We start from the raw sequence: 17,667 nt of genomic DNA on the forward strand, positions 1-17,667 counted from the left end.
TTACAGAGAAGCACTGAACACCTCAGCAGGCGAAGTAGAACGGTAGCTATTATTAAGAGACAGTTGCGCAAACATAAAAGATGTACACAGGAGAGACACTAAAGCCAGAAAGAGCGCCAACAATGTACCGGTTGTATTCGGCTCAATGCTGCTTACATCGCCAGTGTACACACGTGCCTAAAAAGGGAGGCGGGGGGAGGGGGGGGGGCGGAGTGGGTGGTTCAAACTTGCCCACAAATCAACAGGATCTACGCTGACAGTTCTTTTCCGCATTACACATGGCAACAGCAGTGTCACTAGTGCAGTGCTCGCCCTTTACCTTTACAATAGATGTGCACCAACTCGCCCAGCAAGTGCTTCTAAAATAGAACGATGGGTGCAGACATGTAAAAAACATATGGATTATTGATCTACTTAATGGATGACTTCCAAAAATGGATTTTTAGAGAAGCTGGCATAGAAAGAGAAGCAATAGGCTCAGGTGGGCAGAGGTATTGGGAAGTATGTAGTGGTAAGGTGGCCCCAGCTGACACCAAACAGGGCTCATTGGAAATCAGTAGGAGAGGTGTCTGTTCTTCAGTGGACATAGGCTGCGGTGGTGATGATGAAGGATGAGTTCTCGCTTGCTTTGAATAATGGTTCCTGGGAATGTTTAGTGCGTTTGTGCTTCCGTCTGTTTTGCCTTTGGTTCCCCCGCAATTTGCAGTGAGATTTTACGTCCTTGAACTCAGCATCGTCGATTAAATCGACCATTCCATGATATTGATAAAGTAACTGCACAATCTGACCGGAACGAAACGCAAACCGCACATGTCCACAAAATAAAATATTTTACTTGCTTGCTTTATGCTGCAGTATACAACTATGTTGTTGTTAGTAACTATTTATTGTGAAGAGCAATAAAAATAACAATATATATGGAAGGAACAGATGTTCCTAGCAGCGGCATCTGCCATCGAAACTTGAAACACCTGAGCTCCGGCTAGTCGGAATAAAAGGACAGGGGGAGGGGGAAAAGGGGGGGGGTAGTGATAGTAAGAAAGGACTGTAGTAGTGCGGCAATATACACTATGTAATATGTAAAACTACAAAGTATTGAAGTACATACAGCGTACCTGAGTGATGTTTCCAGGTAGAAGGTCGACCGAAGTATATATACATCATCATCATGAATATATTGTCACATACTCAGTTGGCACTGAGCACGCCTGGGACGTCTTTTCGAGAGGTTTTATGACTGGGCGGAGAGCTCAAACCAGCCAGGCCGACCAGCTTCGTTTTCCTCTACTCTCCGATCTCCTCCGCTCCGTCGCCGACATAAAGCACGTTACACTTCTCCCTCTGCAGACGAAGCCACCCACGGCGAGATAAGCAGTGTCCCGAGGACTGAATCGTTTCAGCCTAGCAACATGCACCACCTGGGTCTTTCGTGAGCATCGGCCACTGTCAGTAAGGCGCGAGACCACGTAGTTCAAATCACTGATGCGCTCAAGAACAACACAAGGGCCAGTGTAGTGAGACAGAAGCTTCTGGCACAAGCCACGCTTCCGTAGTGGCGTCCACAACCACACTCGATCGCCAGGGTCATAGGAGATGGGCTGGTGACGGGCGTCCTAGCGGTGTTTAGAGCGCTGCTGTGAGTCCAAAATGCGGAGTCCAAAATCCGACGCGCTTCTTCAGCTCGGCAGAGTGTGGCGGCGATGGAAGGCTTGTTGTGTATAGAAAAAGGAAGGATGGTGTCGATGCAGCTGCGGGGAACGCGAGCGTACACAAGGTAAAATGGGCTGTAACCAGTTGTTTCATGTTGTGCAGTGTTGTACGCATACGTAATAAAAGGGAGGATGTCATCCCAGTTCTTATGGTCAGAATCGACGTACATTGCCAGCATAGTGGTGAGGGTGCGGTTTGTGCGTTCGACGAGGCCGTTCGTTTGTGGGTGATACGCTGTCGAGTGACGAAAATTGCATTTGCAGCTACTAAGTAGTTCTTCCACAACATCCGCGGTAAACTGGCACCCACGATCACTGATGAGAACGCGAGAAGGTCCGTGACGGAGAATGAGAGAGCGCAGGAGAAAAATAGACACATCAGAAGCAGTGGCGGACGGTATGGCGGCTGTTTCACAGTATCGTGTTAGGTGGTGAGCATACGGTAAGCCAACGGTTGCCATTCGCAGACCGTGGAAAAGGGCCTAACAGGTCGATACCTACTTGCTCAAATGGTGAGGTCGGAGGTGTAATAGGGTGCAGCTGGCCTGGGGAACACGACGTAGGAAGCTTAAAACGCTGTTACTGGACACAGCTGGCTACGTATTGTTGAATCGTTTGGCGCATTTTGGGCCAGTAAAACCGTTCTTGTGTGCGGTGAAGGGTACGAGCAGCTCCCAAGTGACCTGACATGGCATCGTCGTGCATCAGTTGAAGGACAGGGATGCGAAGGCTTTCCGGCACGACGAGAAGAAACCGTGCACCACCGGGTGTGAAATTCTTCTTGTAAAGTAAACCGGCGCAAATACAGAAACGGGCAGCAGTGGAATGACTGCCGGAGTCGAAGAGGGCCGTTAACGTCGTGTCCTTGCGCTGTTCAGTCTTGAATTGGTTAGGATCAGGAAACGTTGGTGATACAGAAGCGAAGTAGTCGTCGAAGTTGTCGCTGTCGCAACCAGTCGTCAGAAGTGGCAAGCGCGCGAGACAGTCAGCGTCGGCATGTTGATCGCCACTTTTGTACACGACAGTGAAGTTGAACTCTTGTAGCCGTAAAGACCAGGGAGTAAGTCAGCGGGCAAGAAGTGTCACTTTGGCGAACGCCAAATAATTGTCCTCGGTCAGTTGGTTGATAAGGACGGTGTCCGGCCGGATCCCCAGAAAGTTAAGGCTGTCACCAACTTCACAGCGCCGAAATCAGTCAAGGAACTTCGCAGTTTTTTAGGGCTATGCTCGTATTTTCGCCGTTTTGTTCCGCGGTTTACGTCGCCTCCCCTCTCACCTGCCTTCTGCAAAAAGACGTGCCATTCCAGTGGACCCCTGACTGTGAGTCTGCATTCCACCATCTGATATTTCTCCTAACTTCGGGCCCTATCCTGCGCCATTTCTGCCCGTCTGCTCCCACTGAAGTTCACACCGACGCCAGTGGTGTCGGAGGTGGCGCTGTGCTCATCCAGCGCCACAGCGGACAACAGCATGTGATAGCTTATACCAGCCAGGCCGACCCGCTTCGTTTTCCTCTACTCTCCGATCTCCTCCGCTTCGTCGTCGACACAAAGCACGTTACAATATGTTTCGGTCGACCTTCTACCCAGAAACATGACTCAGGTTAGTTGTATATTGCAGCATAATACATACTGGTAAAATATTTTACCTGTATGCCTTATGCTAAACGAATATCACATAGCGAAGTAGAGAAGTATGGCTTATGCGTGTTAGTACATACTGTCTTTCTTGACATCGACTGATGGCAGGACGCCACTTCGGTCAATTTATAAAAAATGGCGTCACATGGGCTATGGAAGCATCGAATGAAGTAAAATTCGGCAGCACATAGAAGGCAAAACAGAAAATTCAAATCCTGAAAGTTTTGACTCATGGCCATATCCTTACAGTCCCCAGTGTAAGAACACTTGCTGCTGGACTAGTTGGTTTTGGTTCATAATGAAATAATAGTTTTTAGGCGCAAAAACAGACGAGACACTTAAGAAGGTAACAGGACAAAGCGCCAACTTCCAACTGATTTTATTGCATGCATGAAACGTACTTATACAGCTTGTCGTCATATGCGCAGGGGGTTCACCTAAAGCTCAAGAACAACATGATAAGGCGCGCTCCAGGAATTTCTTTTCACAGTTATACAATACAACTGATGTGTCGCTTACGCACAAGTCGCCTTTCTTTTTGAGAAAAAAAAAACGCTTCTATCAACTCCCTACCAGTAGTGTCATTGCTTTTGCCCAGAATGCGCACATCAGTGAAGCATGGCTCACAATTGCGGGACAAGCACTTACTAATGTGCTTAGTTAGATGTGCGCCTTCCTTTTTCTGCTCTACATTTCTCTCATGTTCCCTCGTTCGCTCATTCAGGCACCTGCCTGTCTGACCTATGTAGGAGTGCCCGCAAGACAGGGGGATTTCGTAGACGACCCCTTCAGCACATTTCACGAACGGTCTCCTGTGCTTTGTTCCACAGCCTCGTTCCTTGGTGTTGTCTTTACCAGTACGGGAGCAAAAAGGAGGAGCAGAAAAAGGAAGGCACACATCTAACTAAGCACATTAGTAAGTGCTCGTCCCGCCATTGTGAGCCGTGCTTCACTGATGTGCGCATTCTGGGCAAAAGCAATGACACTATTGCTAGGGTGTTGGTAAAAGCGTTTTTTATCAAAAAATAAGGCAACTTGTGCGTAATCGACACTTCAGTTGTATTGTATAACTGTGAAAAGAAACTCCTGGAGCGCGCCTTATCATGTCGTCCTTGAGCTTTAGGTGACCGTCCTGCGCATGTGACGACAAGCTGTATAAGTACTTAAAGGAAGAAACAGCGCGACGAAACTCGGACACACGAAAAAACGACACACACACGAGCGCTTCTTGGTGTGTCCATGTTTCGTCGCGCTGTTTCTTCCTTTAAATGCATTACCAACTAGCCCGGAACCTTGCTCTTCTACATAAGTACGTTTCATGCATGCAACAAAATCAGTTGGAAGTTGATTTAGAAGAACTTCTTGTTGGGCGAGTTGGTGCATTGCTTTGAAGGAACCAAGTTGCGCTATAAAAAAGACAGCCACAGGAAAAAGCCAAGGAGACAGAAAGAGCGCAAACTATCAACTGAGTTTATTTGTGTGAAAGTGCTTTATATAGTCAGAATCACAGCAAAAGAACAAGGGGAATGAATGCTCATTGCCTTGCTTGCAGTGGATGCGAGCCTCTGCTTAAGCAGATTAAAATTCTAGGAAGACGTAAAAATAAAATAGCGCGGGAGCTTTTGGAGGCCTATCACATAAAAGAAAACGGTGGTAAATGTGTAAGCGACACTTCTGTCAAACTGTATAATAAGGAAAACTGTTTTCTGCGCACCTGTTGTTGACCAGGAGTTGATTGGCTGTACCCCCCTCTCTCATTCCCCTTGTTCTTTTGCTGGGATTCTGACTATATAAAGCACTTTCACACAAATAAACTCAGTTGATAGTTTGCGCTCTTTCTGTCTCCTTGGCTTTTTCCTGTGGCTGTCTTTTTTATAGCGCAACTTTGTTCCTTGAAAGCAGTTGGAAGTTGGCGCTTTGTCCTGTTACCTTCCTATGTGTCTCGTCTGTTTTTGCGCCTAAAACTATTTCATTATGTAATCAGTGGAGAGCACTCCGCGGCGCGTAAGGTCCAAGTTACCAGCATACTTACTGAAAGTTTAGGAAGGTTTTGAAGCGCCGGTGAGAAAAAGATGGATTATCATGGCACGCTTGCAAGACTTCGTCGCGAAAGGCCGTAGGTACGACAAGTAGGTGGGCGGGCAGCTTCCGTCGGGCGGTAGTTTTACTTATAAAGAGCAACCTCCCGTAAACAGATCAACGACTGTCCGCGCGAGAATACTCGTTGGGAGACTGAGGGCTTCCTTCGGCATAATTAACGAGGGGCCGTAGTTCACTGTCCTCTCATTGGCGTTGATCGTGAACGGAGGTGGATGGTGCCACTGCAAGCTTTAATAGTGTGGCAATATTAATAGGGGCTCCCAGAGATTCTGGGCTGAATTTCGAAAATATCCGGCAAGAAAGGATGTTCAGATACTCAGGCTATTTCATGAGAAAATTCGTTAAGAAAACTGAACTACAAATGCGAAGTGGCTGTGGTAGGACATAAGTCTATTAAGTGATTATGGAAGAAACAGCACATCAATTCGAATGCTTCATCAAGTTACGTGAAACATTCGCGCAGGTTCAATGCTACTAGTATATATCATGTCTGGCCTGCGTCGTTCGTGCATACAGCTCAATATGCGATTAGTCTTTCTGCGCCTTCAGTCAGCGTTCTTTCCACAATGAAAAGAATATTGCTCTGTCACTAACGTAAATTTGGTAGTTTTGTTTGTCACCAGGAAACGAACTTGAATTTAAGAAACGTCGTGTCGGCGGACAGTGTTTGTCTTGTTCACTAAAACTCTTCATAATTTGTCGTCGGCTCACTGCGCATGTTTCAGGTGGTGTGCAGCAACACAATCGTGGTGTTTACGTTGCCTGATCGCAGACTCAGCGTCGCAGAGCTAACGTCTCCCAAGGGCGGCTGGTCGGCACTTCGGAGCTTCGCGTTCTCGCCACGTCGCCAAAAGGAGTGTGGGCTGTGAGCACGGCGGTGCGCGTGCCGACACTGGCCGCCGAGGACAAAGCCACACAGGAGGACCCGCTGCCACCTGATGGCGCAGCCGCGCCCCGAGTCCTTCTCCCATGGCCAGAGCTTGTCAGCCTCCGCCGAAGCGCTGATCGAGGACTGGAGGCGCACATTGCCTGGCAAGCAATTTTGGGCCGCAACGCCCAGGCGGACAATAAATTTGAGGTGGGATTTACAGTCAGCCGCAAAACCTCGCTGAGCGCGTCCGTGAGGTTTCCCACAATGCCAGCGTTCTGTTTGACGTACTCGAAATATTAGAACAACGACTAATCTCTCTTGGGTTCCTCAAGTTAGCTGCGTTTTTCCGCCTGATGCCCACGCATTAATTTTCTGTAATCCCAATGTTTCGAGGGTTTCCAGGCTTAAGTGTCTTTGGCGTTCTGGGTTTGTTGGTCTTTTTGCATGGCTAGAGGGAGCAGCGAAAAGACGGAGACAAACACAGAAGTCAACAGGACGGGCGCCGAACTACCAAGCAGATTTCGCGCTGCTTGCTCTAGCCATGTAATCGTCTTTATTTAATCATCTGCCACAAGTGTGGTTATTTTGGAATTCTGAGGGTGCAAGTGGGTTGAAATACTATCGTGGAGGACCAATCGTTTGTTTCAGGGTTGAAGGTAGTGACTCCACTTTGAAGCTTTGGTGAGGGAGAACGCACACAAACTGTGGGCTTAAAATGAAAAGCGAACAAGAGAACTGCAGTTAACGCAGCAAATGAGAAAATCTTGCTTAAGACAGGTTGAGAGAAACAGTAAACTTTATGTGCTCTAACAAGTCTTGCATATTCCCGTAGTTGTGCCCTCATTCCACGACTGCCGCGGCCTTTGCTGCCCGTGTTCCCCGTTCCACAAGCCAAAGCTGGTCTTGTGGTTCCCGGTTGGACAGCGCGGTAAAGAAGATTGAATATCGGCGCACTTGATTTTCACCGCCATGTCAAGATGACTGCTGTATGGGAGTGTTACTGAACCTTGTTTGTAGTTCATCTCAAGTGGCTAATAATATTTTTATTTATTTTCTAGCATTGCGGTTATCCCTTTCGTATTTTATTTGATGCTGGCAGTACAATGAATTCGTAAGAAACCTGTTATTTTCTAGCTCGATTACAACTGCAATCTGGAGTATTTTTGTTATGCCGAAAGCCAAAACTCGCTCTCTGCAGCGCTAGCAACGAACCGTATTGGTGGTCCGTTACGTAACCCTGCTAGGGTTTTGCATTTTTTAGTTGAACGGGCCTGCCAACCAAACGGCAGCAAACTGCTGCGCAGCAGTGAGATATTGTGATCTTTACAATAGGATTTGCCGGGCTAGTTGGTTTATTTCTGAATAAAAGATTTAACTGCGCGAAAGGATTAGAACAGCAGGAGGCACATTCACGACACTTAGAAGCGCCGACCTGGACTGACATGTGGCTACCGCAATCAAACTTGCACAAGAAATCGCTGCATCCGGTCTTGCTTGAGCAGAAAGGAAAGAGCCCGTAGTACTAGAAATATGTTGCAATAGTATTTGCCGGGCTAGTTGGTTCATTTCTGAATTAAAGATTTAAGTGCGCGAAAGGATTAGGACAACAGGAAACACATTCACGACACTTGTGTCGTTAATGTGCCTCCTGTTGTCCTAATTGTTTCGCGGAGTTAAATCTTTAATTCAGATCTTTACAACTTCTGCTTTACTTTCTAGACGATGGTTTCCCTCAAAACTCTTGCCTCTTGTGTTTCTACTGCATGAACGTGGCGTGCTGTGCAGGTTACATGGCGGCTCATGGACGTCGCCATGGAGCTGACAGGTCGTCTCTACACGTCGGAGACCGAGGCTGCGCTTCCTGTTCTGCCGGCGTCGTCCTACAGGGTTCTTGTTCAGCCACTCGATGTGGAAGGGAATCCCGTGGGCGCCAGCGGAAGCCTCGTTCTGGACACCAAAGCAGCTGACGCGGAGATAAGCCTGCTTCCCCGGATCACAGGTGCGAGCAGAGTTCACGCAGTCGGTCGGGATGACCTGGGGACCGCTTCGTAACGAGAGGATTGAAATTTCTGACTATCATAAATGAAAACAAGTTTTTCTTGCAAAAACGGAAGGAATAAGCTGAGGGAAAAATAACAATTTCACTTAATCATTGCGCCTATGATATACAGGTGAATGACCGGTACGTTACACGGTAAACTACAAAGGAACGAGAACTATTGTCACGTAGGTTAATAGACTTGCACGTGAGTCAAGGACGAAGAGTGATGAACTAGGCACAGCAGGTTCAGCAAGAACGGCCACGAGCCACGCACTTCTTTTCCGGAAATCTTCGTTCTCCTCTTCAGCGTTCTCCGCATGGCTACAGCTGGCCATCAGCTGACATAGGCTGCAGCTGACAAAGGTAGTTTGAGAGATATCGGAAAGTCCCTACAGTAGGCCTAGTCACGCTTATGATGACGATCATTATTTTGCTTCAAACATATAACAAAGTGTCCGAAATTGGAAACTGAGAGTGAACGTAAATCCCACAGCTTCACCGTTCGTCGGAGGTGACGTCGGAAATGAAAAACGGGGAGAGGTTTAGTTTAGATTTTCGGATAAAGGTACGATTCAGCTGTTGCGCGTTTGCGCGCATTGCGGATGTGTGGGGACGGAAAGCTTAACACTGAAAGTGCCGGCAGCTAAAGTTACTGTTAGGCTACGCTCCATCGAAACTAATAAACAAGTTTCATGCCACTACATTCGCTCCGGTTAGCAAACCTAACCAATAATTTTTTTTTTACAGCGATCAACGGTCATGAATGAAATATTGCTTTGTATTTGAGTGTTTTCTTCTTGATGTATGCCTCATTTCATAAGTGCAAATTTTAGGGTGTTTCAATTTCGCTTTCCTTGTGAACAATCAATTGCCTTCTAACATTTCACTCCAGGGCTAATTGAAATTTCCACGTGTGTTTTGTGAGTGCTGGTAGTGGGTTCTACTGTGCTTTCTGACGCACGCACAACGCGTCGTCATTTCCGATAGGGAAACCGTGACGGCACTTTCAACATAACAGCGTACTCCGTTTATTTATGTCCGCACCTGTAGAATGTTTCATGTATAGATTTTTGCACTTTTCAAGCTAAATTTTTCTTCTAGTTGTTGCTCTGCTATTTCTTGTAAGGGGGCCAGAGCCTCGTCAAGCTGTTTCTCAAAATAATAATAGAGAGCGCGTGACAAGGCAGGTCAAAAGCAGGAACACAGAACGACACGAGCGCTAGTGTCGTTCTGTGTCCACCTTTTGTCCTGCTTTGTGTCGCGCTGCTCTACTATTATTGAGCCCTCAATCAACTTTACTTTTGAGGAAGAGACCAACGCCTGCCTTCCTCTCTTCGGCCCAGTGGTAACACGTACTCCGACTGGTCTTAGTTTTCGCGTCGACTAGAAACCGACACATTCTGGAAGCTACCTAGATTTCAATTCAGCTCATCGAGTCAGTCATAAGCGGTGATTGGTTGCATCTCCAATCAACCGTGCCAGGGAAGTATGCAGTGAAGACGCAGCCCTCAACCACGAAATGAAGACCGTGGAAAATGACTTGAAACGGCTACCCGCTTTCTTTCATTCGGAACACGCAAAGGTGATTGGCTCCATGGAAAAAGCTGCATTGAAGACGAAAGTGCTAACGCATCGAAACCGAAACCAGCCTCTAGCCCGTATGTGTCAGGGATCAGCGAGGCGCTGGCGCGGATGTTCCGCAAGCACGGCTTGCATGTTGCACATGTCCCAATAGACGAGATAAGAAATGAGCTTGTAAACGTAAAAGACATGCTCCCTCGTGCCAAGTTTCTCGGCGTGGTTTGCAAAATTGCCTGCGCCGACTGTTCATTAGTTTAAATAGGCGAAACGAAAGATCTCACGAGACGCTTGAAAAAACATCAGTACGACGTACGAAAAGGAAAAGTGACAACGAACACAATCGCGGAGCATGCGCAAGAGACTGGTTATGAATCTAACTGAGATGAAGCAGATATAGTGACGACGGAATAGAATGTATCAGCCGGCTGAAACCTCGAGTCACTAATCATCCAGACTACGCCTAACACAATCAGTAAGAAGGATGGCACCCTATCTACGCAGAATGTCTAAGAACGATACTAACCGCTAAAAAAAGCCCGGGTCATCCAGCCGGTTGCTTATTGTGAACAAGGGAGCCGTAGCGCTCCCGAAATGTCGTTTGTGTTAGACCATGGTCATTGGCCATGGTCTTATAGATGGTCGAATAAATATAATTTGGGTTCTAGGCTACAGTGTATAGTCGCTTGCGAATACTGATTATGTCCGGTTGCATATTTATCTTACTGGATTTTATGTCATCGGCCAACTCAGCTTCACGCTCCGTGCTTTGTGTCAAACGCGTGTGCAGATCAATGAGTAGCTGCAACAGAACTACCATTTGCATTTGTGCCGCCACGCTGGCGCATTGATTGTGGCGCTCGGCCGCTGAGACGCGCGTTGCATATCTGCCGCGGCGCCCGTGAACTGTGCGGGGTCAGTGCATGCTAACGAACCCCAGTTAGCCGAAATTTGTGGACCCCTTCACTACGGCGTCCCTCATATAGCCTATGTCGCTTCGGACATTAAAGGGCAACTCCGGCGACTTTTCAGCCATTTTAAGTTAATGGCTGTTTTATGTTCCTAAGAACCTCCTGAAATGTGTACGATACGAGTGTACGATACAAGGTTTTCAAAATCAACTCTAAAATAATTTTTAAACAGCAAAAAACGCAAAACTCGAAACCGAAACCGCAAAATCGAAATAGGGGAGATGCCTTCGTGCGGTATTGACTATAACATCACTGTCGTGTTGGCCGCGCTGTGAACTCCCCGAAGATATATCAACTACCCTGAGCCGCGCTGTCGACATGACTGAAAACGCGAAGAACCGCTCTTCCGAGACGCTCGAGTCTTTAGAAGACGACTCATTCGACGATTTTGGACTAGACGAGTCGCCTTTCAGGTATGATCCACTGCCGCGCGACCTAGCCGAGTCACACCTCAGGCCGCGTCACCTGCAGCGTGGAGACGGTCTGAACTCGGAGAAGTAACTACTTGAGTCATTACTCGTGCTTGCGTTCGTGACACAGTCGTCACAACAAAAGTTAATGTGATGCTTCCGCTGACAGCTGTTCGTGTGGCGAGTGCGGCCGACCCAGCCTGATGAAAGAATCTGCTACCGGAACGTTGCCGCTGTGCACAACGTCCTTACAGGGGCATGCATCGCCAGCAGTCCTCTCTTTGCGAAGCTTTGTCTCGACGGAGAGCTTTTGGAAGTGACTTCACGCGAGCTACAGTTCTTCAATCCAACATACTTTGAGCACGCTTACCGTGGTTCGCTTCCACTTGACGGCCGCGCTTCGTTCAGCTGGCCGCTGCGATGGCCGGTTGTACTCGAATAACGTTGGCCCAGAATCTGCCTACAAGCGCCGGTTGAACGAAGCCTTAGCGCGTCCAAAGCTCTCTCTGAGGTACACGCTGTCTTCATAGCAATCTTGCGCGAAATGTTCCGAGCACAAGCGGGAATGCTTCCTCGGAGACCAGTTGACACGGCGGACAGCTCCTACCCACTTGTCGCGAAGGTTCTTATCGCTAGGAAACATGTGGTAGATCACGCCTGTTTTCACAGATTAAGAATTTGTGCACCCCACAGCCCAACAGAAGTAGCTGTGACCCATCACTCTGGTGTACACATCACATCAGGCACAATGAGAAGGCGTGAAATCGTACAGGTGACCGAAATAATTCCGGAGACCTCCACTACCGCACCTCTTTCTTCATTTCGGCTTTCACTCCTTGCTTCTTTCACTCCTCCCTTACGTCGCGGTTCAAGTGCCCGTTACTGCATCATTTATTTTCCTCAAAAGCAATTTTCAGTTTTCGCCTGCACTGCCAACGCCAGCCCGCGGCCGACCAGCTTGGCACGCCGACACGCCAGTGACGTCACATTACAGGGTGGCCTGTAGAAGTTGCTCGATCAATGGGGGCTGCTCGCGTCGAGGAGCGCTTGCCTTCAAAATTCGCTTGCGAAAAAACTACGCCGCTTTCAGGTGCAAAATTTTACATTAGACATCAGAATACCATAAAGAATACAGAGTTAAAATTTCATTTCGATCGATCAATATCGAAAAATCGCCGGAGTTGCCGTTTAAACCCCATATACGAAACCAGAACTGCCATTTGCTTGGCAGGGTGATCAGATAAAGTATCTGTTTCAGTTAGAACTGGTCGGCGTTTAGGAGGGCCAGGGTTAGATTCGATACGTCGACAACGTAATAGGAGAAACAACATCGACAAACACCCAATGTTTTCGACAAAGTTCCAGCGCAAGAAAACATTACAAGCCATCTATCATCACATTTCTTCGCATATAGCGAAAATGTTTTACACATCGGCGTGTCGAAAGAGCGCTGAATCAAGACGAGGCCTTGAGCAGTGTTCCTGTGCCCTGTGAAGCTTAGGTTGATGGCGTGGCTGCTTTAGTAGCTGACGGGCTGAGCAGGCTGACTGAATCCATGTAGAAGATGCTGTTTTCGATACAATTACTTATGCTAGGAACAGCTACAGAAGCAGCAGAACAATCGGCGGTAAAAATGGACGTACAATTTTGCAGTCACTATTTTTTTCCAGTATCCTTGTACTTCTTCTTGGGGGAAAAACACAGCGCACTCCTAAGACACGGACGAAGAAAGGCAAGACGATACAGCGCTGTTTTTTGTCTCTTTTACTGCCTGTTCGCGTCATCCTTTTAATCGCCCCTCCGCTTGTCTTTTATCTTGTTTAGTTTTCATTTTGTTGCCTCCAAGGGTCACCCTTGCCCTCATGTGTGTTTTCTATTTTAGTTTGTTATCTTTCGGTCGCGTGCACACACAGTAGGTGTTACCCATGTCTTCCCGCCCACTTTTCGAATCTGTATATATATGTTGCTCCACAATAAAATAATCAGTTGAAAACAGCGCTGTATCGTCTTGCCTTTCTTCGTCCGTGTCTTAGGAGTGCGCTGTGTTTTTCCCTCAAGATGAATTACCAACTAGCGCGCTCTTCCACCCTTGCATCCTTGTACTACCGCGCTTCCGACATGATCGGTGGTCTTTGAGCCGTAAGGGTAAAATCCTCTGTGGTAAGCATATTTTTCTTGCAATGTCAAGTATTCCTGTAGTACGTGTTCACGTGCTGTTTGTTTTTTGCGAAAATGCGCTGATGTAAAGTCACATACTGTGGGCAGGCTGTACCTTTGGGGCAGGGGATCGTGCCCTGAGGCAATGTCAGAAAGGGTATCCAGTATTCCTAAACTTTGGCAACTATCTTTGGAGCAGAGAAGCAGAGTTCTGAATAACTGGAGTTTATTGCTCAACAGTGTTCTGGAGGTGCACTTTTTGATTATGGAATAAAAGAGGTGTTTCGGCAGGGAACGGATTTTCGGGACATATGCGCATGGGGGCGTAGTTCTTCTGTCTGTAAGGGAGGGTTCATTGTTTTCGGCATAGAGACTATTTGTGGCGGATGTTCTCTATGCACCATTTGAAAGATGTAAACCAAGGTTATGCACTGGGACCAGTCGCTTCAGGTAAGATGGCCTCGCAGAGCCATACACAACGCATCCATGGTCTAGGGTAGAGCGTACTACAGACCGGTAGATGTGTAAAAGACATTTCCTACCACATCCTCACCGTTTTCATGACCGTACTTTGAGTATATTCACGTGCTGGGAGGCTTTCTTTTTGATGATACGCATGTTTGGCACAAACGAGTTTCTTCTCAAATGTTACGCTCAAAATTTATGTGCATGTTTTATTGGAAATAGAGTTTCATTTAAGCGCAGGGTGGGATCAGTCTGCAAACCTCTTTTGAGCGAGAAATGTACAGCAACTGTTTTTTGTGGGAAGTTGCACCCATTTTTGTTTGCCCAAACCGATTGTCTGTTTAATGTCAGTGGTATCTGTCGTTCACAGGTTGCTAGGATGGAGGATGTGCTTGCTATCGAAGGCCATCGACATATAAATAATACATAACGGACTTTGGAACTATCTTGGCTATAGAATTCATATTGAAGAGAAACAGAGCAGTACTTAAAGTATGCCCCCGCGGTACCCCATTCTCCTGAACGAATTTTTTGGAAAGGGTGGAACCTAGGCGTACATGAAATGAACGGTCAGAGAGAAATTCTTATAAGCAGTACAACATCCTTGCACGGATATCTAAGTCCGCTAGGTCGAGGAGTATGCCAAACCTCCAGGTGGTATCATAAGCCTTCTACATATAAAACATTACTGCTACGCAGTGTTGTTTATGTATGAATGCTTCTCTAACTGCATTTTCCAGGCGGACGAGACGGTCAGTTGTTGAACAAGATTTATTAAAACCACTCTCGTGAATAACGAGAATGGTGAATATCGAGAAGACGAAACATCAGCCTAATGTTCACAACGCTTTAAAAGGATTTTGCGAGACAGCTTGTAAGGGCTATGGGCCTGTAACTGCTAGAGGAGGTTGGTGGGTTTCCGGGTTTCAAGAATGTTACAATAATGGCCTTTTTAACGTGGAAAATTGGGCGTGTTGGTACTTACGAGGGGGTACCCAAAAGAAACCGGAATAAATTTTTTGGTCGGCAATGCTTCTGTGGTACCGCGTTTTGCCACTAGGAGCGCAAAGAACGAACATTACAGAGTCAGTAAGCCGAGTGCCGTCGTTGAAGGAGGTCAGACTAGTTTAGGCAGAGTTTTAGAGTGACGACCGTTTTGTGTGAATGTCGTTTTTGCAATGGCTGATTTTCGTGAACAGCGTGCGCCGGGGAAATTCTGATTTTTGCTCGGAAAAAGTTGAATGGAAACTCTTGAAATATTAAGAAAGACGTACAAGGACGATGCTATGGGGACAACTCAAGTGTTCCTGAATCGAATCCTGAATCAAAGCAACAATCATGCCAATGCAAAACTTCAAATTCACCTCGCCTCAAGAAAGCTCGTCAAGTGAAACCAAACCTCAAAACAATGCTGATTTGTTTTTTCGACGACGTGAGAGGAGTCGTCCATTGAGAATCTGTTCCGCAGGGTCATACAGTTAGCCAGGCTTTCTACTTGGATGTTTTCAAAAGATTGGGCAAAAGTGTGCGGTGGAAGCGGCCAGATTTGTGGCGGTCGGGTGACTGTTTTTTCCATCATGGCAGTGCTCCTGCTCACACAGCGCTGTCTCTACGACAATTTTGGACCTAAAATGGCATGACCCCTATTCCTCAACCCTTATACTCTCCCGACCTTGTCCCGTGCTACTTTCTTTGTTTCCTAGAATGAAAAAAATAGGTGAATGGAAAGCGTTTCGCTGATGTTGCAGAGGTGAAGAAAAAAACGACGGAGGCACTGTCAAGCATCACAAAAGATGAATTTAAACAATGTTTTGAAAAATGGAATGAAAGATTCGATAAGCGTATCATTGCAAGTGGGGAATACTTTGAAGGGAATTGAAGGTCTGTGCTTAAAATGTGACCAAATAAGTTCAAACAAAAATAAGTCCGGTTTCTTTTGGGTACCCCCTCGTATCTTGAACAAATAAATGGAAGTGCAAGGAGACGAGGACTAGACGAGACAGCAAGGACGGCGCTTAACTTCCAACTTTTATTGCCAACGAATCGTTCGAGCATATATGCACTCTGAACAATCCGGCATGATGCGGCGAGATGCGGCGAGATGCGGCTAGATGCGGCGAGATGCGGCGAGATGCGGCGAGATGCGGGAACATTTTCTAAGGGCATTCTTAAAGCAGGAAGTGGCGATGGCTCGCTTAACGAGCTTTCAGTGTGCAGAGTTGAATGGCAGAAGCGGTTTTGTGGCGCGCGGTTCATAGCGCCAACAGACACCATCACCTTTAAAGTGGAGCCTGATATCTGAAAACCTAATTTGGTCGTTCACTGGGAGTTTGTGGGTTAGGTCAAGAGGCTTCATCACCGTTCCAAAGGTGCCCAATATCTTTCTGGTTTGGCTTGGTTTGTTGGGGTTTAACGTCCCAAAGCAACTCAGGCTATGAGGGACGCCGTAGTAAAGGGCTCCGGAAATTTCGACCACCTGGGGATTTTTAACGTGCACTGACATCGCACAGTACACGGGCCTCTAGAATTTCGCCTTCATCGAAATTCAGCCGCCGCGGCCGGGATCGAACCCGCGTCTTTCGGGTCAGCAGCCGAGCGCCGTAACCACTCAGCCACCGCGGCGGGGTCAATATCTTTCTAGCAGCACGTTCAATTGCCTGCGCGTCACCATCTACAACTAAAAAATCATCTAGAAACGTAAAGACCCTGCGAACGTTTTGGTCTTTGAAGGATGGGATTAAAAGACGGTCTAAATGAGCAAGTACAAGGTCACTAAGGGCTGGGGCAATGCAAGACCCGATGCATACGCCCTGCTTTTGCAGGTGCGGTGTCCCTTCGAACTGGATCTAAGTTGACTCTAAATAAAAGGTTAAAAGCTCTAAAAAACCTCGGACTGGAACTCCAGCTGCCGAGGTTTTTTAGAGCTTTTAACCTTTTATTTAGAGTTATACTTGAGCGATGCAGGGCAAGATAGATTAATTCCTCTCAATGGCTAAACTTCGCAAACGAGAGTTCGTCTACCCTCGTCGCCATCAACGACTATGGAAAATTCCATTTACACGCACAAACTATGGTTGCCATAGCATTCATTACACCGTCCCCCACGCATTTAATGACTTCACGAAGCAACACAAAGTCGCTATGGCAGTGAACGAAAGTGTCATAAAAGAGTTATTAAGTCTTTAATGCCTCGTCGTTGTCGACAGAAGGCTGTCAGCAGAAACTTCTCAGCAGAGAGAGGTGTCACGCTTTTCAAGAGTGTCCACCGAGATATGTGAGACACTTACTGCGTCATTTCCTTTCCTCAAATACAAATTTCATTTTCTTCACTACGGCCCCTCTTTCCCTTTCTTCTTTCACTCCCACTTTCTCCCTTCCTATACGGTGCGGTTCATGTCTCCACCGAGAATTACTGCGCCATTTCTTTTCCTCAAAAAGCGTTGCGCTCAAAGGGCAAGGCATCCCGCCGAACTGGTGGTGGCCTTCCGTGGACTCCCTGGCAGCGCTACAACATACTGTGGCGTTCCACTCCTAAAGCCGCAGCTTAAGCGTCATTAATTAGCAGTTAATTAGTATTGAGTCTGTTGTGTCCCCTTATTGCTTTTGTGTGTGTGCGCCCCCGCATCGTCCTCCTAACGACCACTCGCATCCTCCTCCTAACGACCACTCGCATCCTCCTCCTAACGACCACTTGCCCCTCGTCGCACGCTGTCGCCAGATGCCCC

At 47.3% G+C, this 17,667-nt stretch overlaps 1 protein-coding gene across 1 annotated transcript in view; it reads left to right on the plus strand.

Annotated features, from left to right (window-relative positions):
• Positions 1–17,667, plus strand: part of LOC149334678 (uncharacterized) — a 186,825-nt gene that overhangs the window by 151,526 nt on the left and 17,632 nt on the right. The window contains exons 6-7 of the mRNA XM_089555289.1: positions 6,222–6,527; positions 8,106–8,319. Coding sequence (XP_089411415.1) covers positions 6,222–6,527; positions 8,106–8,319 — 520 coding nt within the window. The remainder of the gene's footprint in view (positions 1–6,221; positions 6,528–8,105; positions 8,320–17,667) is intronic.

The sequence above is a fragment of the Amblyomma mixtum genome, chromosome 8 (assembly GCF_055824585.1).
Source record: "Amblyomma mixtum isolate Tamu chromosome 8, ASM5582458v1, whole genome shotgun sequence".
Classification (NCBI taxonomy): domain Eukaryota; kingdom Metazoa; phylum Arthropoda; class Arachnida; order Ixodida; family Ixodidae; genus Amblyomma; species Amblyomma mixtum.